At 48.2% G+C, this 24,393-nt stretch overlaps 1 protein-coding gene across 6 annotated transcripts in view; it reads right to left on the bottom strand.

The window, feature by feature from the left end:
- Positions 1 to 2,650: 2,650 nt before the first annotated feature.
- The window catches only part of sh3pxd2aa (SH3 and PX domains 2Aa), a 98,911-nt gene continuing 77,168 nt past the window's right edge, over positions 2,651 to 24,393 (bottom strand). For 3 of the 6 annotated variants that reach the window (XM_085278125.1, XM_085278123.1, XM_085278128.1), the window contains 7 exons: positions 22,176 to 22,259; positions 15,356 to 15,473; positions 13,090 to 13,487; positions 12,989 to 13,003; positions 12,541 to 12,590; positions 11,998 to 12,117; positions 2,651 to 11,617 (listed from right to left, as the gene is read on the bottom strand). In XM_085278125.1, the coding sequence (XP_085134251.1) occupies positions 9,482 to 11,617; positions 11,998 to 12,117; positions 12,541 to 12,590; positions 12,989 to 13,003; positions 13,090 to 13,487; positions 15,356 to 15,473; positions 22,176 to 22,259 (2,921 nt within the window). In that variant the 3' untranslated portion in view covers positions 2,651 to 9,481. The remainder of the gene's footprint in view (positions 11,618 to 11,997; positions 12,118 to 12,540; positions 12,591 to 12,988; positions 13,004 to 13,089; positions 13,488 to 15,355; positions 15,474 to 22,175; positions 22,260 to 24,393) is intronic. The other 3 variants (XM_085278126.1, XM_085278124.1, XM_085278127.1) reach the window with 2 other exon arrangements.

Consider the following 24,393-nt stretch of genomic DNA (forward strand, 5'->3'; position numbering starts at 1 on the left):
GACTGATTTCCCTGCATTACTACAGCACCGATGACAACTCTGTTTGGGCCCTTTTAATCATCTTTTAGCCAGCAGTCCTTTCCTTGTAGTTCTTTTGCAGTCAAATAATAACAAGAAAGTAGGAATAAGGAAACTCAAGTATTACTACAGCTCTATATGTGCCGGAGGATGCTGTGGGATGAGGTCCAAAGCTCCAGAGAAAGTTGGAGGTAACACCGGACTTTCTAAGTGGAGTTTTAGTAGTGTTTGTGAACACTTGACCTTTGACACATCCTGCCTCATGGCTTGGCCTCGGGCACAGATGTTGGTGCCGTGTTCCCCTCGGCTCTCGGAGGGCTAAGCCGGTTACCGGCCCAGCGCTCTGTGGATTCGTGTTCCTTGGCCTCTGCCTCGGGCCCAGCTGCTGGGGAGCTTCACGGCGACAGGCTGGGGATTCAGCAAATCTACTTTAAAACTCGAGTTGTTCCACCAAAACGACTGCACTATAAATTCATGAAGCACCTCATCCAGATGTATTGCTCAGAGCTGCCAGATAGCATCTGTCTGCATCCGATTCACAGACATCTCCGCATAATAGAAGCGAGTCGGGAATATAAAGAAGATGAGTGATAATGTCATGAAAAGAATAAACCAGACGAGCACTTTTAATACTGATCGTTGTTCAATGGAGCATTCATAACTCCGTCAGAGATCATCGTCTGTCGATGTTAACATCCAGCATTATTAGGTTTAATGTAGAGAATGGCTAAAAAGGCCTGATCATAATAGAACTTCATTTCAAGACTCAATCTCAGCATAAATACTGAGTTTGAATCTGCAGCTTTATTCATATGAAAATGTCTGAGGCGAGGCCGGACCAACAGAGCCATCTAGTGGAGATGTTTGGGAAGTGTGTTCAGCAAACGTGGGCTATTCTAGAACAGGGGTGGGGAACTCCAGGCCTCCAGGGCCGGTGTCCTGCAGGTTTTAGAGCTCACCCTGGGTCAACACACCTGAATCACATGATTAGTTCGTTTCCAGGCCTCTGGAGAACTTTAAATCAGCTGTGTTGGATCTAAAACCTGCAGGACACCGGCCCTCGAGCTCCCCACCTCTGGACTAGAAGAATCACTTCAGGTAAAAACTGTGACAAGTTGCATCACCTTGACAAATTAGGTCAAGTGATAACATCTGCTGAAGACGACAATGGAGTCTATAAAAGGTGAGTAAATAGATCCTAACATCTAGATTTATACATTTAAATGTTTTAATGAAAGTGTCCACGAAGGATTTTAGTTTAAGCGTACAAAAGATGATTTTTACATGACTAATAAACTGAATTATCACCCGACTGCAGTACCTCTTAAATTTAAGGCCTCTAGACTTTCCAGATGTCAGCGCTGATGCGTCTCTGGGTAACTTCCTGGAGGATCTGTCGGAGCATTTTGATGTTTTTCTGGCTTTTGGCGAGTTTGTGGCCACAATCAGGCTACGCGGCTTTGTTTGGTACTGTTTGTACTTTGGTGAAACACAGTCTGTGCTGCCCAGGAATGCGATTCTTTACAGAACAATGGAAACTCCAAGTTTTGTTTTTTTTTACCATCCAGTTTTATGAAATATGTGCACGAAGCAGTGGAAACAGGTCCAATTAAAGCATGGCGAGACATAACAGAGGAGGCTGGATCCCAGGTGTGTAATTTAAAAACCAACCAGCTGGATTATTTTTCTAAATGATACACCTCTCTGCAGCACTGAGACTTTTTCCACATTAGCTCAGCTGCAAATTTACAACTGGAACAAATCAAGAGTGTGGAGGTCACGGGTTCCCAAATATGTAGCATACATGTTCATACATGCACATGTATGTATGTATGTTTATGTAAATATTTGAACTCATATCTCCAGCTTGCTGCTCTGCAAAGTGTCAAAAAAAACCCCAAAATACATAAATCAGCACAGCTTTTTATGCAATTTGTCTTTTACCCAGAATGCATTGAGGGGTGGATCCGAAACCCCCCGGGGACCCTGCTAAGACGCTACTATATGTGAGTAACACGAGCCTGGTGGGCATGAGAAAGACCGCAGGGTTAAGGCTTGACTTGTCAGGAGGAAGGTTCCCCTATTAAAAACGGCGCGTGGTGTAGCCAGCGTGAGGAAGCTCGCTTATTACAATGTAACAGCTGACAGTGAGCAGTAACGTATGAGGGGAGAGATCTGAACTTTCTATTTCATGTTCCTGAGTGACGGCCTGACCTGCACTTCCTGCTGAACACCTGTGTTCTCCTATAAGAGGTGCAGATTTGCGACACAGAGGTGTGAGCATATATTTCACATTCCCTTGGACAGAAGTGATAAATCTCTCCGAGCACACGTTTGGATGCAGGAGAACAAAAATTTGTGTCTCCGCTCTTTAGCGAGGAACTGAGGCTGCGAGCGCTCGTTCGTCTTCATTCGCCGCTCTCAGCCTCCTCACAACTCTCGCTATATATAACCAGCTGCATCGTTCTGCTCCTGCACATCTAAACTCACTTAATCTGGCCTGCACAATAAGGCGAATGGAGATAAATGTCTCAATCAGTAATATTGCTGTCACAAACTCTGTAGAGGGGAGGGGGGGGGGTCTGCTGCTGCTTATCTGTGGAAACACGTGAGACAAATGAACAGGAGGCGGTTTAAAACAACAAAGATTATACATTTAATATTGTTTCTCTTTTGGGCAATGCGAGATACAATGTAAACATGTACAAGATACAAAAAAAGGAACAAGACTCGTCAAAATGAGACCGTAGATAAGAAAATGTCCTGTTTTCACAAGTAATGCACATGTGCAGAAGGTCTCCAATCAGGAAGGGATCTGGACTGTGTTTGCTCTCATTAGTGTGTGTGTGTGTGTGTGTGTGTGTGTGTGTGTGTGTGTGTGTGTGGGGGGGGGTCTTGAATAAAGCTGCATTTGGCTCTTCATGGCATATCTTTTGAAAACAAGGACTCTGCAGGGCTTAAAGCTGCAGTGCACGACTTTGTTATAAATCCAAGACGTCACAGCGCACTCATTAAAGGTACTTGTTGTAAATTCCTGCGAGTAAATACAATTTAAAACCTTCCAAAATTAACCACAATGAAATGTGGGGAAAACGAGGGCGGCGTGTCCCTCCACGGGGTGGTGCAGCGTATGGAACACAATGGTGGTCTAGTGGGAGGCCAACAGCAGCAATGAAACAGCAGCAAACATCTGGAAACATCTCAACTCGCGCGCTGTTAAATGCTGCCCCCTGGTGGTGACACATTTAGTTACAGTTGAAGAGAGCAGTTACAAAAAGGACCTTTAAGCCTTTACGCACAAAGTAAAATCTTTGTCGTTTGCAACTTTTCCTTCTGTCAGTGTGCAGTTACTCTCACTGCCAGAAGGGGGCGACTAAAGTCATGCGCTACAGTTTGAACCTGCTTAAAAACATGGCAATAAAAGCAGAAAGAAAAGAGAGAGTGAAAGAGTAGCACCTCCTTTGGTCCAACTCGAGGCCTGTAGTTGTTACTGACGTGCTGGTAACGAACTGTTTTTGTCAGAATCAAGAGATCGCGAGATCGCGAGCTCCACGGGCGCTTTGTTTTGGCACACTGCTTTCCACAGCAGGGTGGGGACAGATTCTACTCTACAAATGCACCGGTGAGTTAAAGAAAAACAGGCACCGCCTTTGCCATTAAAATACTACTTCAGCTGTCACTCAGCATCAGTCACTTGTGACAGCTCGCCTCGGCCACAGCGCTGGGCGCCGTCTCCCACGCAGGAAGCCACGGCGTTCTTTATTGGGAAGCCATTAGTGCTGAAATACTATCAGACTGGCTGAGGTTAATTAAGACACACTGTTGTGCTAACTGGAAACGGGGATTCAAACGGAGACAAAGAAAGCGCCGCCGAGGCACAGCGGCGCGCCTCCTTCCTCGACACAGCCTCCTCCTCTGGAGCTCCTGCTGATGCCTGCTGGCATCTCAAACGGCTGCGACTGCATGAGGAAGTTTTCAGAGTGACATAAATAATCTGCATCGCCTGATTTTCTGCACTTCTGTTTTACCTGCTTGAGAATGAGCCCTCAGCATCCGCGGCTCATCTCTGCTCTCATGCTCTAACAAGCAACCAGACGTTAATTAAAAACCTACAAAGCCCCCCTTACATGCACCTCACCTGCTCCCACACACTTACTGAAACTTTCCTATCCAACCTGCCTTCATCCCCTCCACCATCGCTCTGCCTGCCGCCGACTTCTGAAACTTTTTTATGTCTTTCGTTTACAGCTTGAAGGCATTTCATTAGAAGCCAGCGAGCCCTTCAAATCCCGCCTCACCCTTTTTACAACATTCAATTATTTTCTCAACAAAAACACGAGAGAATAAAGCAAAACATGAAGCCTTTGTCTTATTCTGAAAACTGTTTTCCACCAGCCGGCTCAGCTCTCACCCTCGGGGCTGCGTGAGATGTGAGCAGCAGGAGCTCATATCAGAGGTGGGACCAGTTCTGAAGTTCACCTGGAGACGGGCGGGGAGGCCGAGAGAAGCTGCTGCACCATCAAGTCGTTTCTCACAGACTTTGGAAACTTCAAGCGGCTCAATTAAAACTGTGTTTGACGTAATGAGACTTCACAGCTCGGCTCAGGAGAGGAGCTCATTAGGTGTGAGGTTTCTAGAAAGGTTAGAAGGAGTTTGATAAAACGGGCTTCCTGTTGAAGACATCATTGTTCATCTCCCTCCAATCAAAGCAGAGCTCCTCTCACCTCCCAGCCGCCTCGTCTCCTCGGATCCGCTATCTGATCCGTCGTCTGTCTGCCTGCATCCTACAAACCCCTCCTTGACCTCCGACTTCTCTTTTCTCCAACACACCTGCAAACGATCCATCTCATCACGCACATACACACACTCCACCCTGTCGGGCATCTTTGTGATCTCAGCGGCTCGGCTGTGTCGAGGAAGGAGACGGAGGTGAATCAAAAACACAAAACTGGAAAGGCGCCCGGGAGGCGCTGTCCGTTTGTTAGAATAAAAAGAGAGAGCGAGGAATCAGACGGCCAAGCGGAGCCGTCTCGCTCCGCTGACCTCCGGGAAGATGATGGAAAACTCGAGCGTTTCCTGTAAGACTCCCGGAAACCGTGTTGGCGTGGACACGCCTGCTGAGCTCTGCAGGTGAAAGGCATAAAGTAGCGGACGGTAACCGAGCTGTTATTAAAGAGCGAAACTCCAACGTATTATACTCTGACTATTTTCACTTTGCTGCTGAGAGTGAAAGCAGACTGACAGCACTGATGAAACGCTGGAAAAGCAGGAAGTGAGGGACAGGGCTGGGCCACATCATCCCGTTCACGGTAATACCGGTATAACGTTGGGCAACGATAAGAAAATATGGCGATAGAACGTGGGTAACACGCGCATGCGCAGTGCCTGTTTTCATACGCACATGGCGGAAAAAGCACGGCGGCGACGGAGAGAGGAGGGCGAAAGCGGATCGTTGAATGAAACAGTTGAACCAGAACTGGTTTATAAAAATGCTGCAACTCCAGTGGTGGAACTGGTTTAGCACAGTACTGCGCTTCAACATAATGTTACCGTGTCGTGTGTATAACCTCTTTTTAAGTTCTGTGGATGTTATACATGGTTGTGCTGAGGATCTGTCGGCCAGTTTCCACTGGAAACGCCTTTTGGTTAAACTGTCAGCGAGGAGTTTGCACTGTGACATGTTTATGTAGCTTTAATGCAGATGAAAAACAGCTGCTTGTTTAAGTGAAAACACATTATTAGTGCAAAAAACCATCAAAGTTGTGGAGTTGTGAAGTATTTTGTCTCGCGTCAATTATATCGCCAGTTATCGTTATTGCAAATTTTCAAATATATATCGTGATAAATATTTTTGGCGATTTAGCCCTGATGAGGGATTTAAAGGGACTATTTCTTGTCCAGTGACCTGCTGAGAAATTTCATCTTCAGCAAACAAATGCTGATCTGGGAGTTTCGGAGCTGTCAGCTTTGAGCTCTTTCAGTTTTTGTGTTTCTTCGTCTAAAAGTCAGAAACCCAACGTGAGCGGAGGCAACGGGCTGAAAACAGACGGCTCACAGACGGGCGTGTCTGTTCGGCGGTCAGCAGTGACAGTAAGAAGGTTTCAGAACTGGCTTCCAGCTTTGACTGAAAACGAGTTTCAGAAATCTGCGAATTTAAACGTGGAGTTAAACACAAAGTCAGCCGACCCCCAAAAAGGACCGGGCTCTGCGCGTCGGCCTCTGCGAACAGCACGATCTCTCTGCAAAGACAGCGTGGGGGGAAAAACAGGATTTTCTCTTTTTGGTGTTTATCCTGGAAGTTGATGGATTGAACTGAAACGGCCTGAAGGAGCGTTCGTCTCCCCGGTGTTTTGTTTACCGCCGAGACGCTGGCGTCGACGTCACTTTGCCAGCCGGCGGTCCCAAAGGTCAACATCGCCGCAGTGATCGCTGACGAAAAGGCCCGACTTGGTCTGACAGCCGTGGGGGTAAATGTCAAAAGAGGCATCCAAGCAGGTGGGCAGAGGACACAGTCCAGAGGGAGAGGAGGAAGAAAACAACAACACAGAAACAATCAAAGAATTCCATTCAGGCACAAACGTGACAGCTGAGGGCCCCCGACGATGACGATGATGATGGTGGGCCAGCGACTCTACGTCTGTGACGAAGATCCCAGATGGCTGTAATGTCACTACAGAATGGGTCAGCTGACGGAGGTCGCGGGAGCAGACATCCTCGTGTTAGTTCATCACGTCGCTGCTCTGACGTCAGGACCTCGCACACCTGCTCTCTGAAAACAGACTTAAACATGACACACTGGAAAAGACGGCAAAAGCCTCGTGACCGGCAGCCTGACCGGGAACATCTACTCCCGGCCCACTATGACCTTCCTCCTTTCGCTGAAGCGTTTTTGTCTTTTTTCTTCTTCTTTTTTTTAATCTATTGCACATTTCCTCGTGGGTTCAGAACGAAAGAAAAAAAGAGGAAATAAGAAAAACGAAGTAAAAGCATGAATAAAGATGCTACACAGCTAAACGCAGGCTCGACACAGAACGATTCCCTTACAAGTAAGTTCAGCTCAATCAAACAAAGCGATATGCAATAATAATAATAATAATAATAATGAATGTGCTGGAGCGAAATGTTCAGAGTGATTCGACACATTTACATAATGCCTTCGTCTCAAAGGATGGGGCCTGTCAGCACCCAGACGGTTACTGGTTTTATTTATAGGTCCATACATCAGTGATTTTATTACCATCACAGGACACGCTGATGGTTTCTGTTTGAATGAGGGGAACTGTGGAAATAATAATACTATTCATTATAAATATGCTTTTATCAGGCATTATGTAAAGCACAATAAAGATGAAGGAAGTGCCCATGATTTGCTAAAGCTGCAGCAAACAGCATCGAGAAAAAAAAAAAAATCACTTTTCAGAAACTAAATTCTTGCCCAATGCGAAACAAAATGTGCAATAAAACAGTTTTAGCTGCACTAAGATTAAAAACAAAACAGTTTTTGTGGAGACTCACTGACCAGCAGCGCATTTCTTATTGCACTGAGGTAGGACTGCAGGAAAGCCTCAAAGTCACGTTGTAGTACCTTTCAATTACCACAAGAGGTCTCCAATTTGACCAAATCTCCTGCCACTGAGAGCAGAACTCATCCTCCTGTTTGGAAAATATGAAATAATTACAAAAAAACATTCAATAAATAACATGCTGAGTTTTTACTGCATCTTTACATTAATGCACCATAAAAGCAGTTTTTAAAGTGCACTAACTCACAAAACAGAACCACTTCGTTCCTCGTTATTGTCGGCGTGCGATCACAGAGAGACCACAAAAACACAAATATGGTTTTGTTAAAATAGATAACTGCGATCTAGCAGGTACTGCACTTTGTTTAGTACTATGATACTGTCCAGCAGGAACATAATGAGAAGTTTGTGTTCGTTAGAAAATGTATTTCAGCAGTCTTGAACATCAGCCATCAGAATTTTGAACTTTGACTCCTTTTGGAAGAATTATTTCTACCGTCACATTTCAAACAGTCGCTAATAACAATAAAATAGCTACTCTAGTCTCTGTTTAAATCCCAATACTGCACAGCAATATCTGATATTACAATTAACTGTTCACTTCCTTCAAGTGCTTCCAGATACTGATAGAAACCTCGTTTTAGGCAGTTTGGTGAAAGTGTGTTACCATTTGTACCGTAAGTAAACGGTAAAATCCCCAAAACTGCCAATGAAGTGATATCTCTCTTTGGTTCGATCACATTTTGGCCTCTAATCTATTCAAATAAATCCCTGGATTAAAGTTATTTCACTACGTTTCCAGTATGCTTGCAATTCATCACCTCGATAGCTGCATTATGACAACACAATATACACAAAATCATTAGTTCCTGGAGCTAAAAGCTGTGCAATGAGGTTATCCTTACGCTTGTATGAGGTCTCATTGTTCCGTTGCTTGTTCTGTATTTTTCAAGTTTCACAGGTTTGTTGGTTTTTTTAAATAAATGTGTTCTCCCAGATGACTACATCCAGGAAAAATGACACTAAGATATTTCTGTGGTATCTTTGATAGAAACAGTTTACAGAAACCGAGCGTCAGCCGTCTATTCTGCCAGAGTCGAGCTTTGGCTCGTCCAATTCAAGGCTGTCGGTGGAAAACAGATGTCACAAGAAAGCAGAAATAATTCTCTAAGGAAGACTTGCATCAGCACGAGACACGTTAACAGAAACAAACTAAAGAGAAGTTGTGATGATGAGATTCAACTATCGTCTTTGTTTGATGACTTTGTGGCTTAAAACAAATAAATCTTCTGGGAACTTGAGTCCCTTCACTCGTGCTTTTCTTTCTTTATCGAACTGAAGACGTCTAAATCCAAACTTTGCGCTTCGAACTCGTAACTTTGTATAGAAACGCTCTCGGTGGTGTTCATAGGACTATGGCACTCTGTAAAGATTTGGTTGATTTACTGGTTTGCCATCCACCATTTAGAACCTTCGTTCAGGTGACCAAATACAAAAGGCACTTATTGGCCATCGTAGTCAGTGATGGGCAGGATGAGCGTAGCCACTACTCTTCTCCGCTTCTGTGTTACATGACACAAACCTCTTTAAGAGGTCATCGCTCCCAGTTAGACCAGTTTACGTGTCAGACACAGCATCCACCTTGAACTTCCTCAACCAGTGTGGCCAATTCCATGTTTCTGTCTCTGCTTCCAGGTAAAATATTGAAAATCTTCCCACTCCTTTCGTATAAATTTTAGTAAACCAGCACTAAAAGTGTCCTTTTTTATCAGATTAAAACATCTTTCTCCTTACACAGTCTGACCGTATGTCAATTTTCAAGGACATATTGCTTAAGGGAGATTGCGGGTAACATTCTCAAGGAGTGATGCCGCCGCCCATGGGCCTAGAGCGGGGAATGGGGGCTGGGGGTGGGCGTGGCTACGGATGTAGGCTTGCCTTTATTTTTTCCGCTCAAGGTAGTTAGAGGGGACCCAGCCTTTGCGGGGAACCAGGCTGTCCTGCACCTGGCAGTACCACCACCCATTGGGGTTTCTCTCCAACACCTCCAGACAGGTTCCCTCTGTGAACCCCATGGTCTCCTCGTCGCCACGGTAATCGGCAATGGACACATACACATCCCTGCCAAGGTTGTTGTGGATCAGCTGGCTCTTCTCCAAGGGCTTGGGTCTGACCGTGGACACGGGGATACCGTTGCGTTGGTTAACTCTGCTCAGGGCGTCTTGGACATTGCTTGTGCTGAACGCGCTCCCCGAAGACAGACTGGAGCGTTCGGCAGGCCTCGTTTGGCTTTCAACAACTACGTGTGGCCGCACGGTGCTGAATGAGGCATTTCGGCGAACTCCAAGAGTGGCAGAACCAGAACCATAGTGATCGCTCCTGCCCAGCGACTCGTTCCTTCTCAAGGACCCTGTTGTGTAGTGCGTGTCCTTGGCTGGCTGCGTAGTGGTGACAAATACAGACTGAGGCCTCACCGCCACCTGGCGTACCCCGTTCCTCATCCTCACCCCTCCATTAACCATCCCAGATGGCTTCGAGAAGCCGCCGGGAGGCTTGGAAGGAATCGGTGGGGAGTTCCTCCTCAAGCCTTGATGCTGCTGCGTCAGGCCCTGAATATTAATGTTATTGAGGGCCAAAACATGCTGCTCATTCTTCTCCAGGCTGTTGGACTTACTCCCACCACTCCCGTGTCCGTCTAAGCCACCACCGTCGCCCATTTGTCTGACAGGTTCCAGGTAGTATGAGGGAGCCCAGCCTTCTTCGGAGCTCCAACGGATGTACCACCAACCACTCTCCTGTTTCTCCAAAACCTCGACCTCAGCCCCAGCTGGAAAACTGATCTCAGAGTCCTGGACTTTCTTATAGGCGTCCACGGAGCGGTAGAGATTGGGGCCCTCCACATCGGAGTCACCACGGCTTCCTTTGGAGTAAACAGAGGAGAGATCTGAGGTACTGCGTGAACACACCGAGTCCTCTGATGATATAACAGAAGCTGTTTCAGAGTCCTCCCCGCGAGAAGGTTTGAGGCTATGTCTAAACTGACTCGTAGGCCTCAGCTGTCGTCTCAGAGAGGTGATGTCCATCCTCTCTGGACTCTGGGGCTCTGATTTGGTCAAAAGGGGCTTAGGTCTGACGGAAGGCTTGGGCCTGGTGGAGGGGCTCTGGCCTATTCTCTGCTCCACCTCCCGGTTGAAGACAGGGCCTTTCTTGGAGCCTCTGCTCAATTCATCTGATGACGAGTGAGGGCTGTTATCCTGGGATCTGAAGCTGATATCTATGTGTCTGCCCAGGGTCTGGCTTCTCCGACTCATCTCTGGTGTCATGGTTTTCATGGGCCTGCCAGGTAGAGGCGAAGATCCGGAGGGTTTTCTTGGGACTGTGGAGGAATGGTAGCTCCGTGGGGAGTTAGGCTCACTGGAACCTTTAGTCAGGGTTCTTTCAACACCGCCGCTCGGCCTGAAGCCATCATTCTCATAGATACACTCCTCCTTAGCAACCTCCTCTACAGACCTGAAGGAGGTTCTTCGATGGGCGAAAACTGGAGACGCCTTGCAGACAGGAAGGGACGCCTTGCAGGAAGGAGGGGAGGCCTTGCAAACGGGAGGGGAGGCTTTGCAAACGGGAGGGGAGGCTTTGCAGGAAGGAGGGGAGGCCTTGCAGGAAGGAGGGGAGGCCTTGCAAACGGGAGGGGAGGCCTTGCAGGATGGAGGGGAGCTGCTGTACTTGTCGCTGACCACACTGTTGATCTTCACATCGCGGGAACGCTCGTCCTTCAGGGGATCCGGTTCAGGCTCACCTTCGCATCCGACTGCAGGAATATCATATTCAGGTTCTTCGTACACAGCCCTGCTAGGCACCTCTGTGGTTTTGGAGGAAGAGTTAGCAGAAGGCGGAGCCTCCTCAGATTCTTGTTTTTTGACAGGTGGAGCTGGAGGAGGGACTTTGGGGCGGGTCAGTGTGCTGGACCTACGACTGAGGTTGGGCTTTTTGCGCTTGTCGATGTAGGAGCAGGGGGCCCAGCCCTCCATCTCCCCAATCTGCACGTACCACCAGCCTCCAGGATTCTTCTCTATTACCTGCACAACAAGGAGTAAAGAGTTACTGGAACAAATACTCACTTATATATATATATATATGTATTTGCTACATACTAGTGATTAAAGACTGAGTAATACTGTAATAAGATCAATGATGCATCTGTTACTGCAGTCGTTAAAAGAATCACCTCAGTATAACTTAATAAAAAAACCCTGAAGGAATCTCTGTCATTATCTCCACCCTCATCCTGAATCCTGCACAGTGAATTCTGTCTACGTCATCACTTTCACACACAGTATCCAAGGTCGTCTCCTTTGTGCCTCAGCTTTCCTGCCTATCGGGGGAGCACTCAGTCTGCATACGTATTCAACAGGCCCCGTCTCATCTGAGCGACAGCACTGTAGATCTGGCCTCTTACATCAGCCTTTTGTCCTCCACGGAAACTGATGCCATCAGAGATCGAGGACTGGAAATCTGCTATAGTGTAATACTCTGCTTCCACAGCAGGGGGCTCTGGTGGCTTGGGTAACTGGAAGCCCTGTACAGCAAAGAGAGAGAGAAGTGAGCCGCTCACGTTGAGCCATCCTGTATCTGACACACATAAAACATAAGATGTGATTTATGACTGCATGCAATCATGATATATAAATATGAGGGTAAATGTAAGGTGTGCACGTGCGATACCGGGACAATCGCAGACATGCTGAAAATGTGTAAATGTGCCTCAATGGTTGCTATGCAACTCCTGCAGTAGTCTGAGAGCCAATTAGATTTTTTCTCTTTTTATATTATTTATTGGTATTTATCCTTGCACTGAAAGATTTTGCAGCTGTCTTCTTAAACACAAGAAGAGTCTCGACTGTGATCACGTGTACTTCAGCAGAAGCATGGCAACATCAGTGAGCACGCAGGAAAGGCGCTCTGGGTTTGTCAGTAAGCAGAAGCCAAACTGGAGTCTTACCAAGTTGGCGTCTCTTCTGGGGGGAGGTTTTTGCCGCAGATTAGGAGACCCTGATTAAAAATAATAAGATTTTATTAAGAATAATTCAGAAAAACGACCAAAGTAAAAGGTTGACACTCGCTGTAACAAACAAACACCAAACATTTAGTTCTAAGATGAATTATGTCACACTGGAAAGGACAACATATTTAAAGACAAGCAAAAGTAAGATTTGAAAGACTAATTTTGTCCTGGCTTTGGACGCCATGTGTGGAGCATCGGCTTGTTAAAAAATGGGCTCGTCCCAAAGGATGGATGGGTGGAGCCGAGCGATGTCTTAGTAACCACAAACTGACCACAGGTTCTTAGTTTGTGAGTGAAACCGAGGCCGAAACACACACCGAGCATGTTATCACATCAAAGGTTAGTGTGACAGAGCGCGGTTAGATGCAGCAGCCGTGTAGCTTACCTACGGCGCCGAATCCTGCACAAATGGAAAGGGGCACGTCTTAATGTTGCATTCAAGCTTTAGGCTGAACTTTAACCTTTACACACAACACGTTCTCTCACCGATTTCCACTCTGTGCGGTGCCACTCTTGCAACAGCCGGGGAGCCCGGCTCGCCTCTCGCTTTATTCTCATTCAGGGCGGCGCTCGCCGCTATTCCGAGACACGGGCTGTTGGTGTCCCGGCCCGCGCTCAGCCTGCGGCCTGTCGCGGCGTTGATTTCGGAGGGCATCGGCAGGCTGATCTCGCTCTTGGAGAAGTGGCGTTCCGGCGTGGTTCCGCCCTCTCCGTCTGTCTGGATGTCCTTCTCGCTAACAGACTTCTTTTGCAGCAGGTTGCTGATCTCCATGATGTTTCCGATGATCTCCACGGGGCCCGTCAGCGTCTTCTTCCGTGGGGAGAAATCCTCTTTAATCTTCTTCAAGTAGGAGGCCGGGGCCCAGCCCTCTTTCCCTAAATACCTGCAGCCCAAACACATAAAGACAGAACGTTTAATATGACATCGAGTTTATGTTCCCTTCATTATTATGATTGAACTCAGGATCAGGTAAAGCTGCCCTTTCCATACAGCACAGAGCAGGAAGTAGACTGTGCCAGGAGTGACCTGCTGTCCCACTGCAAAATCTCAGGTTTCACTCTTATTAGTTTCCCCTGACCCTCCCTGATCCTGGTTCTCTTCCTGCTAAAAGGGAGTTCTTTCTTCCTGCTATTGCCAGGTTCTTGCTCACAGGTGGAGGGAGCGCTCTCTTTATTTAATATTGCAATTTTCCAACATAAAGCACTTTGAGCCTGCATTCGGGAGTGAATTCCACAGCATGTCTTTATCCTGTCTTCCTTCTCTCACCCCAACCAATCACAGCAGATGGCCCCGCCCCTCCCTGAGCCTGGTTCTGCCGGAGGTTTCTTCCTGTTAAAAGGGAGTTCTTCCTTCCCACTGTCGCCAAAGTGCTGCTCATATGATTGTTGGGTTCTTCTCTGTATGTATTATTGTAGGGTCTACCTTACAATATAAAGCAGCTTGAGGTGACTGCTGTTGTGATTTGGCGCTGTGTAAATAAAACTGAAATTAATTGAATTCATTTAGACTTTAGATCATGATGTTATTTTTTAACACTGATTGAATCTCTCGCTGAAGCCATTTTTTAAAACTCCAGCTGACATCCAGGTCTTCCCTCTCCATCACTGCTCTGCTCCCAACAATGAGCCAGCATTCAGTACACCTTGGTACATACATGTGTGTGTGTGTGTGTGCTACTGTTTCCTACTGCAGCTGTGTAGTAACAGTAGTGTAATGAGCTCAGCATGGGAGCTTCATTTAGCGCATTTTAATACACTCAGAAAAAAACGTGTGATTTGAGTAATGACTGAATGTATCGCAGCAGAGCTTTAATGCACTCGAGTACCATCCTAACTTAGTGCATGATGCCACTATGAGCTATACGTACAGTTAATAAATAACTGAAAAATTCCACAATTTCGAGTGTTTAAAAATGCATGAAATCACACCGAGTCAGATCCTGTGTGTTGCAATAAAGGCACAATTTTAATTCTGGTGATGTGAGTAGCCAAAGGCAAGTAAAGAGAATGCATAATAGATGCAAAGAGATGCTGCTTCCCCACATTTAAGCAGACATTGTTATGCTAAACGAGTAATTTCAGAGTGCTTAGTGAAACAATAAGTAATGCTCCAAATGAAACTCCGAGTCATTTCCCCGGCACAGAAGAGACGCGACTGTTCCCTGTTTTCCGTTTCACGACTCCCAACTGCGACCACAAGGAGTCCCCGTAACTAAAAAAGCTTCATGCATGGACTTTGCTGTTTAAAGAAGGGCCCACTGAGAGCAGCGTGACTCAGACATGCATCTGCAGGATTATTTTCTGTTGGACACGGTGCTCAGAAATGACTCTGTGTGCACTGCAGGGAGTGCCAAAGAGCGAACAAGCTGTTAGGAAAGCAGTCAGTGTACATGACAAGTGCACACACGGCAGCTCGCGTACGCGCCTCAAACAGGAGCTCTGGATCCATGTTTGTGTACGCGTTGGTATGTGAGGCTCCACAAGGCGTCATGTGATAGTAATCAGCTGTGCAGCGGAGCGCCCGGGGACTCGAGGAACTGAACAACTGTGAGGAAATACACACCGGCTGAGTAAACGACACACACACGTGCAAACACGCAGGCGGCCCTGACGCCACCATATGTTAACGCTTTCTTCTCGGCGCCATTATGCAAATGAGAGCTCCAGGAAATTGTTGCTCTGATCGCCGAGACAACGACGAGCAACAGCCTCGCGGTGAAATGTGCGGGTTCGGCGTGCACCGTTTACCCACCTGATGTACCACCAGCCCTCCAGGTTCTTTTGGATGACCTCCACGGTGACCCCTTTCTCAAAGCTCACCTCGTCTTTTCCTTGGCTGGTGTACGGCTGGATCGTCACATATTTCTCCTCTGCGGGGGTAAAGGAGAGAGGAAACAAGATCATTGAAAAGTCTCACACTGCTGTAGATTACACCATCTCAGAGGGAGAAAACGGTCAGTGTGACCCACTTTAGACACCATTTGCACACCAACAGAAACACGAACCTCTCGTCTTTGACCTGCACATAAATAGCAAACGGCGCCCTCTACAGGCGGAACCTTTAGGCCTCGCTCAGGCTACATGAACCCAGATTCAGAATCATTACCACGCAGCTCTCAAAGAGAGAAGATCCAGAAGCAGCAGCTGGTGCTGATGGTGGTCACGAGGCTGCTGCACGTCTGATGCATGAATACAAATGGCAGCTGTTGTAACGCAGATCACGGTTTCCTAATAATTACAGAATTACAGTATTTTACTACAATTAAAACCCTGTTAGGATAAACCTAAGTAAACCTACGTCACAGCCTTTCCTGTTTCACCCAGCACGAGCGCTCCCTTTAAAGCTCACGTCTTTGGTCCACTAATGTGCAGCAGAGTGGAATTACTGACCCAGAACCTGCACTCAAAAACACACTGGGTGTGGAGGTGAGCACTTGTTATTCTCTGTCCATCTGCAAGAGTCAGATCTGAGGCATCTGATAAATGTTGTTATGGTCGTCTCGAGCCGAGCGTGTGCATCAGTTTGTTGTCTCTAATTCTTTCATCTGGAAGAAAAGATGAAAGATTCAATTAATCTCATCTGTGTTTGTTTTTTCGTGAGCTGTACACGTGCGTCCGTCTCCGAATTCACGCGTTGCTGGCGTCACAGAGCCGCGAGCCGAGTGGGCGGGACTGTAAATCAGTGCTGCAAACAACAGCGCGGTGATAAACCTCAGGGACGCCCCACCCCTGCCGTCAGCAGCTGATCCACCACCACCGACAGGTCGAGACACCCTGACCTGGCTTTGTGTCAGGATGAATCAACGTGAGGAGATGTGCTGTAATTGAATTTGAGTCAAGGTCTCCAGTGAAGCTGTGTCAGCAGGGTGTGAGAGCGACTGTTCTCCCATTAGCAAATTGCATCCTGAGAGAACATAAATCTCCTGTGATCAGTCTTTGTTTTTGTCCTTTGCTAAATCAAACTACATCTGAAGCGTCTGCATGGAGCTCTAGCTCAGGAACGCATTAGCAGCCGGGGACGGGGGGGTGGGGGCTCCATTCGGTGGAATAACCCAAGTTTTCCACACTTTTCTCTGCTTCACTCAGCTTTCTGCAGCTCCTGGTAGCAGACCCAAACCATCTGGTTGCCAGGCAGCATAAAGCGCCTAGGACGTTGGGCCGCAGTCGAGAGCGGCGGTGGACGAAAAAGCCACGAGAGCTGAAGTCTGACATGACTACAGTGAGCACTGCTCCAGCTTTAATGCTGAGACTGTTTCTGATGGTGGAAAAAAGGCGACCGGTCCAGGAGTCTTTAGCCTGTTTGCAGCCAGGAGCACTCGCTGCCGTGAAACTCGTCTGTGACCTCACGTCATCGGGACGACTTTTTCAGCCAGTAAACCTCAGCAGGCTCGTTCTCTGCCTCCGTTACTAAATATGTTGCAGGACAGATCAAAAACATCTTTGTAGCGGATCGATGTTGATTCAATTCTCATATTTTTGGGCCGTATGCTGGGAACAGGTCGTGTGCCTCTCATATAAAACCTGCTGTTCCCATCGCTCTGATGTTTTTGTGGTTACTCCAGTTCATGTAGGGTGACAGACGGGGTTTACGGGGTCAACTGTGTTGACCACAGGTCGCCCCGTCATGTCAAATTAGCAATGCTAATGCCCTGTAAACACCTGAAAGCTCGGGATTCACTGATAACACAGATCTTCACAGTCGCTGACAAACTGACTTCTGGAGTCCTGTTACACCACAAAAGCTGCTTCCATCAGGGCCCTTGATTAACAGCTGAACGGAGGCTACGTCCACACTAATGCGCCTGATGGTGGTTGGGAAAGCCCGCCCCTGAAGGTAAACGCAGCGTTTCACAGCAGTAGAGCTCCAACATGCCCTGCTCGCACACTATCCTCCACAGTTCAAGCAACAACTTTCTAACCAGCGTCGCACCAGCAGCCTCACTGTGTGTCTGGGACTTTCACATTTTACTTTCACCACCCAGAAACGTTTTAATGGAGGCACGGTGTGTACCAACATCACAAAATTGGAACGACACCACCGAGCAATAAAAGCTAAAAAGCTAAGGTGTCTTAAACAGCAGGAATTAGAGAGCAGCTTGGTTCTCTGGTGGCGACAGCTAGTCGAGTGACTCATCCACGCTGCAGAGGTCTGTGTGATTAAAAGCAGGCTACAGATTGGGCCGCTGCCCCACTTTCACACTTTCCATTGGATCGTTGGGTCGTTCTGGGAGACGCAGCTGTAGTCAGGCGACATTCCCGCGGACATGGCCGACCCGTATGGTCACATTCCATGAACGAAGTGGTAAACCTTTAATATTTCTACATTAGCCACTACGGCTGGTGACAAAGAGGTCCCCACTCTGAATTCATAACCAGCTGAGTGGGAGATGTGAATGAGTAATGCCCCCCTGCTTCTCAACCACATTTCAGATAAGATAAAACTTTATTAATCCCTCAGGTGGGTTCCTCTGTTTCCAAGAGCACAGCAAGTTACAGAACATGAGCAGAATATTATATATACACATATATATAAATACAGAGACGTGTGTAAATAAAATATACGAAAGGGATAAATAGAATAAATAGGAACAAGAATACAAGGGAACTGCACGTTTCAAGTATTGAAGTCTATTGCACTGTTGGATATTAACAAAAAGTATTGCACAGTGAAGTGAAGAGGCACTACAGCTTAGTTGTTCCCCCCTCCTCTGTCCTCCTGTCTCCCCTCCCTCTCCCCTCCAGAGAGGAGTTATGGCCGTGTGCAGAGGATGCCCAGCATTGTTCATAATGTCCATCAGTTTCTTTAATGTCCTTTTCTCTGCCACTGTCACCAGAGTGTCCAGCTTCATGCCGACCACAGAGCTAGCCCTCCTGATCAGTTTCTCCAGCCTGGATGAGTCCTTCTTTGCTGTGCTGCTCCCCCAGCACACCACAGCATAGAAAAGTACTCCAGCAACCACCGACTGGTAAAACATCCTCAGGAGCTTCCTGCAGATGTTAAAAGACCTCAGCCTCCTGAGGAAGTACAGTCGGCTTTGGGCTTTTTTATACAGGTGCTCTGTGTTGCATGACCAGTCCAGGTTGTTGTCCACCCACAGCCCGAGGTACTTGTACGTGTTGACCACCTCCACCTTTCTCTAACGTGGCCGTGACGTACAACTCCATCTCCATCATACTGCTCTCATTTACAGCCCGCTTTAGGTCAACTTCAACACTTCCATCAGGAGCCCACTCTGTAGATCAGCCGGGTCGGATTAACCATTAATCAGTGCTCTGCTGCCTGCTGGTCCAGGACTGAGTGGACGCAGCGCTTCAGTCGGGGAATGTAAAGAGAAACAAAGATGGTTCTTAGAGGTTTTCCCTTGTTTTCTGGGCTCGGGACGAGCTTCCGTAAACACGGCACAGCTACAAGGCGACAAACCGACAGTCTGGATTAGAAAGCGCCGGCTCGCTCCTCAGCAAAGAGACGCTTGTTTGTTTCTCTCACGTTTCAGCATTTACGCAAAAATGACTCGACAAAACCACAAGTATCCAAAAATTCAAACTGAAATGTGAAAGTCATAAACAGCCTTTCAAAGCTAATGAAGCAACAACACTGTTACGCAACCATTTACATGACGGGGCTCGGCGGCCGTCGAGGTCGCGGCGCTCGTGCTGCGGGTGCCGAGCGCTTCATTATCTAAATCTGTTTAATGCGGTCCAATTATTTTGCTTCTCAGCGAGAGCCGGGGAGCGTTCCACGTCTGAGGGAGCAAGATTTGAGATTTTACTGTCAGAGCTGACTCATGGCCACCCAATATGCTGCAGATACTGGGCCACTTGTTGTTTTTGTGTTAGTTGTTCACCGATGCAGATTACGTGAAAGGAGAGCTGCAGCTACAGCTGTGTGATTAAAAACACTGTATTAGTGTATCGAGCAGCAGACCGAGCCTGACAAAAGGACTCGTGTTAGAACAGCCTGAGCTTCTAACTCACAGGGATTACAAACACCGAGCGCCCTACTTGACTTAATCGTTCACTTTGGCCACGTTTAACACAAACATCCACATCCAGGAAATAAAGAAGAACACAACAGCTCCCACTTAATGCTGCTGAGACAGGACCACACATCAAAGAGTCATTTTATCTTAAACAGTCTCCAAATTATTAACCTCTAACATCTCATTTACCCTGAACTGTTGCACAGATCTTTGTGGCCACACAGAAATGATAAATGGCCTGTATTTGTATAGCTTTACTAGTCCCTAAGGACCCCAAAGCGCTTTACACACCCAGTCATCCACCCATTCACACACACATTCACACACTGGTGATGGCAGCTACATTGTAGCCACAGCCACCCTGGGGCGCACGGACAGAGGCGAGGCTGCCGGACACTGGCGCCACCGGGCCCTCTGACCACCACCAGTAGGCAACGGGTGAAGTGTCTTGCCCAAGGACACAACGACCGAGACTGTCCAAGCCGGGGCTCAAACCGGCAACCTTCCGATTACAAGGCGAACTCCCAACTCTTGAGCCACGATCGCCCCTACAGAGACACACAGGGACACACAGAGACACACAGGGACACACAGGGACACACAGAGACACACAGGGACACACAGAGACACACAGGGACACACAGGGTCACACAGAGACACACAGGGTCACACAGGGTCACACAGAGACACACAGGGTCACACAGGGTCACACAGGGACACACAGGGACACACAGGGTCACACAGGGTCACACAGAGACACACAGAGACACACAGGGGCACACAGGGTCACACAGAGACACACAGGGACACACAGGGTCACACACAGGGTCACACAGAGACACACAGGGACACACAGAGACACACAGAGACACACAGGGACACACAGGGACACACAGAGACACACAGAGACACACAGGGTCACACAGAGACACACAGAGACACACAGGGTCACACAGAGACACACAGGGACACACAGGGACACACAGAGACACACAGGGTCACACAGGGTCACACAGAGACACACAGGGTCACACAGAGACACACAGGGTCACACAGGGTCACACAGGGTCACACAGAGACACACAGGGACACACAGGGTCACACAGAGACACACAGGGTCACACAGAGACACACAGGGTCACACAGGGTCACACAGAGACACACAGGGTCACACAGAGACACACAGGGACACACAGAGACACACAGGGTCACACAGGGTCACACACAGGGTCACACAGGGTCACACAGAGACACACAGGGACACACAGGGACACACAGGGACACACAGAGACACACAGGGTCACACAGAGACACACAGAGACACACAGAGACACACAGGGTCACACAGAGACACACAGGGACACACAGAGACACACAGGGACACACAGGGTCACACAGAGACACACAGGGTCACACAGGGTCACACACAGGGTCACACAGGGTCACACAGAGTCACACAGAGACACACAGGGTCACACAGGGACACACAGAGACACACAGGGTCACACAGAGACACACAGAGACACACAGGGACACACAGGGTCACACAGAGACACACAGGGACACACAGAGACACACAGGGTCACACAGGGTCACACAGAGACACACAGAGACACACAGAGACACACAGGGTCACACAGAGACACACAGGGACACACAGAGACACACAGGGTCACACAGGGTCACACAGAGACACACAGAGACACACAGGGACACACAGGGTCACACAGGGTCACACAGGGACACACAGGGACACACAGAGACACACAGGGTCACACAGAGACACACAGAGACACACAGGGACACACAGAGACACACAGGGTCACACAGGGTCACACAGAGACACACAGAGACACACAGGGTCACACAGGGACACACAGAGACACACAGGGACACACAGGGACACACAGAGACACACAGGGAGACACAGGGACACACAGGGACACACAGGGTCACACAGAGACACACAGAGACACACAGAGACACACAGGGTCACACAGAGACACACAGGGACACACAGGGACACACAGGGTCACACAGGGACACACAGGGACACACAGGGAGACACAGAGACACACAGGGAGACACAGGGTCACACAGGGACACACACAGGGTCACACAGAGACACACAGGGAGACACAGAGACACACAGGGACACACAGGGACACACAGGGTCACACAGGGTCACACAGAGACACACAGGGACACACAGAGACACACAGGGACACACAGGGTCACACAGAGACACACAGGGAGACACAGGGTCACACAGAGACACACAGGGACACACAGAGACACACAGGGACACACAGGGAGACACAGGGACACACAGGGAGACACAGGGACACACAGAGACACACAGGGTCACACAGGGACACACAGGGTCATACAGGGACACACAAGATCAGATGGGGTCACCAGAGAAACATGCATCTGATGACAAAAACTGCAAAATGTAAAAGTCCTGTGTGTGTGTCTCTGTTTGTGTGTGTCTTTCTGTGTGTGTGTGTCTCTGTGTGTGTGTCTGTCTGTGCGTGTGTGTGTGTCTCTGTGTGTCTGTCTCTGTGTGTGTTTGTGTGTTTTCATGTTCACCTCTGCTCTGCTGGCGGTTAACTATACCGCCGAGGGTCCAGCGGCGGTCCAGCCTCTTCAGGTGGGCTTTGCGTCTCTTAGTAACTGATGAGGGGGAGGGGGGGCGGAGCAGCAACCAAAAGACAAAACAGACGAGTTAGTGTAAGAAGCACGTTTTAGCAAAATGAGCTGTTAGTCATCATGAACACGTTCAAACTGCTTCTCTTACAGGAAGTGTGTCTGTGAGTTTTAAAGACTGGGTGAGAAACGAAGCGGGACGAGTCATTTCAGCCATCAAATCCTCTGCAGTACCACGGAAACGAAATGAGGGGAGCAGGTGGACTGCTTGGTGCAAACTGACTGTGTTGGACTTAAGAGGACAGTAATTGTATTTTGCCTGGAACAGCAGACCATGGCATGGCTGGAGGAACCAGCGTGTAAGCTACAAACCCCACCACACTGATTATCAGGGACCAGTGTGACCAGCACGCTACATGCTGTTTGTTAGCACCAGCTGATAATTTAGCACTCTTCCAAATGTGGACACGTCCGCCTTAACAAATCAGCAAAGCCGGGAACACAGCGGTGTCGCGTTCAGGCTCCGATGTCATCGTCAGAGCTAATAAGCTCCTGCTTGCTGTTCCAACAAACACAATGCAGCTTATTTTAGGAGCATCCCAGAAGCTCTGCTCCACATCGCTTAAAATAGCACCGGCTCGATTTCCTGCAGGATCCATACCAAGCTACACGGCGCAGCTATCAGAGGCTCAAATCTGAAACAAGTTCACTGAAGTGCTTCTGACGTCCAGTGTGACCTGCGGCGGTGCAGATGCACACCACGTTTAATCCTGCTAACACTGACGCTTCAAAAGCCGATAAGGACGTCACCGTGGTTACGTTCATGGTTATTATGCCGTCTGCGGTTATCGCACACACGAGAACACCAATCACAGACACAGCTCCAGGATCTCCGAGGGCCTCGACACATTATGCGGCTGCCGTGTGTTGAACTCTTAACCTCGAAGCTTGTACGACGAAGCAGCGATCAAACATCGTGAGCCAGTTTCCTGTTCTGCTGCCTCCTGAGGGAAAAATATTAATGACGGGAAGGATGGAGGGAAACAGCAGTTGTCCTCCGTCTTTCTTTTGCCTGCAGTAATTTCATTTCTTCTCCGTCTTCTGTCCTCGCTCATCTCTCCATCGCTCCTCTGACTCTGCTCCTTGTCACTCGCTGTCCCTTTTGATTCCTCTCCGGCGCTCCTTCCATCCCACCGAGCGCCATCCCGCTCCCGTTGACCTCTTAATTGATATATTGGCTTAAAGGAAGGGACACAGGGAAATGTTATTTGGAGGTAATTTCAGCAGGGCTGGGCGCGCCTGTCGGTTCCTCCCTAGCGAGCTGAGCTGTCAGTGGAATTAGGTTACCGACCACGCGGAGATAATGAGACGTAAGAGACGATGGGAAGCAGGAAGGGAGAGATCAGGAATGAGAAGTGACAATGTGTGCAAACACAAAGACACCAGGCCTAATGGGAAAATGGGACTGACGGAGGATGAGGGGGAAGAGAGTGCATGTGTAGCTGTGAGCTTTGTGCAGTTAATGTCAGCCTCAGATGCCAGCTGATGCCAACTCTGGTTTATTTGAGGCTTTTTAACAGAGTATTCTTACGCAATGTTGCTCCTGTAATCCGGTTCCTCTACCTGGTGTTCAGTCACTTACTCTGGAACCACAAAAGGCTTTAAACAACTTTCTACATGCCTGAGATACGTGGCTGTATTGATAGATCTGCTCTGACTGGCATCATATCGAGGCACAAGTAAAGGAAAGAACTGCAGCCTGAAGATTGGGGCTCACAGTGTTGCACCTCTAAAATAATCGAATGAGATTAAAAGACAGAAAAGAAACATAAAATGAGAAATAACGCAAATAAAATTAGTCTGAACTGATTCTGGTTTAAAAATAGAATAAAATTGGGTTTTCAAATGTTGTGGAGGGGAGGTTCCCGGTTTAGGATCAGTCACAGCAAAGGACCTCGGGACAGCTCGGACAGCGAACTCGTGCAATGCCGGACAAAAGCCAGTTCAAAAAGTGACAGTAACGATGCTAGTATGGAAATATGTGGTCTCGCTTTCGAGTGCTGGTTAGTAACAGTGCTGCAGCGCTTTGGACCTGCTGCAGTCGGCTCACTGATAACAGACTGACACCAGAGTAAAGATGAAACGAAGGCATGGACAGCTC

Source organism: Mchenga conophoros, linkage group LG6, assembly GCF_057382185.1.
Source record: "Mchenga conophoros isolate Kocher_MC1m ecotype Shallow Benthic linkage group LG6, M_conophoros_male_GT1.1, whole genome shotgun sequence".
Classification (NCBI taxonomy): Eukaryota; Metazoa; Chordata; class Actinopteri; order Cichliformes; family Cichlidae; genus Mchenga; species Mchenga conophoros.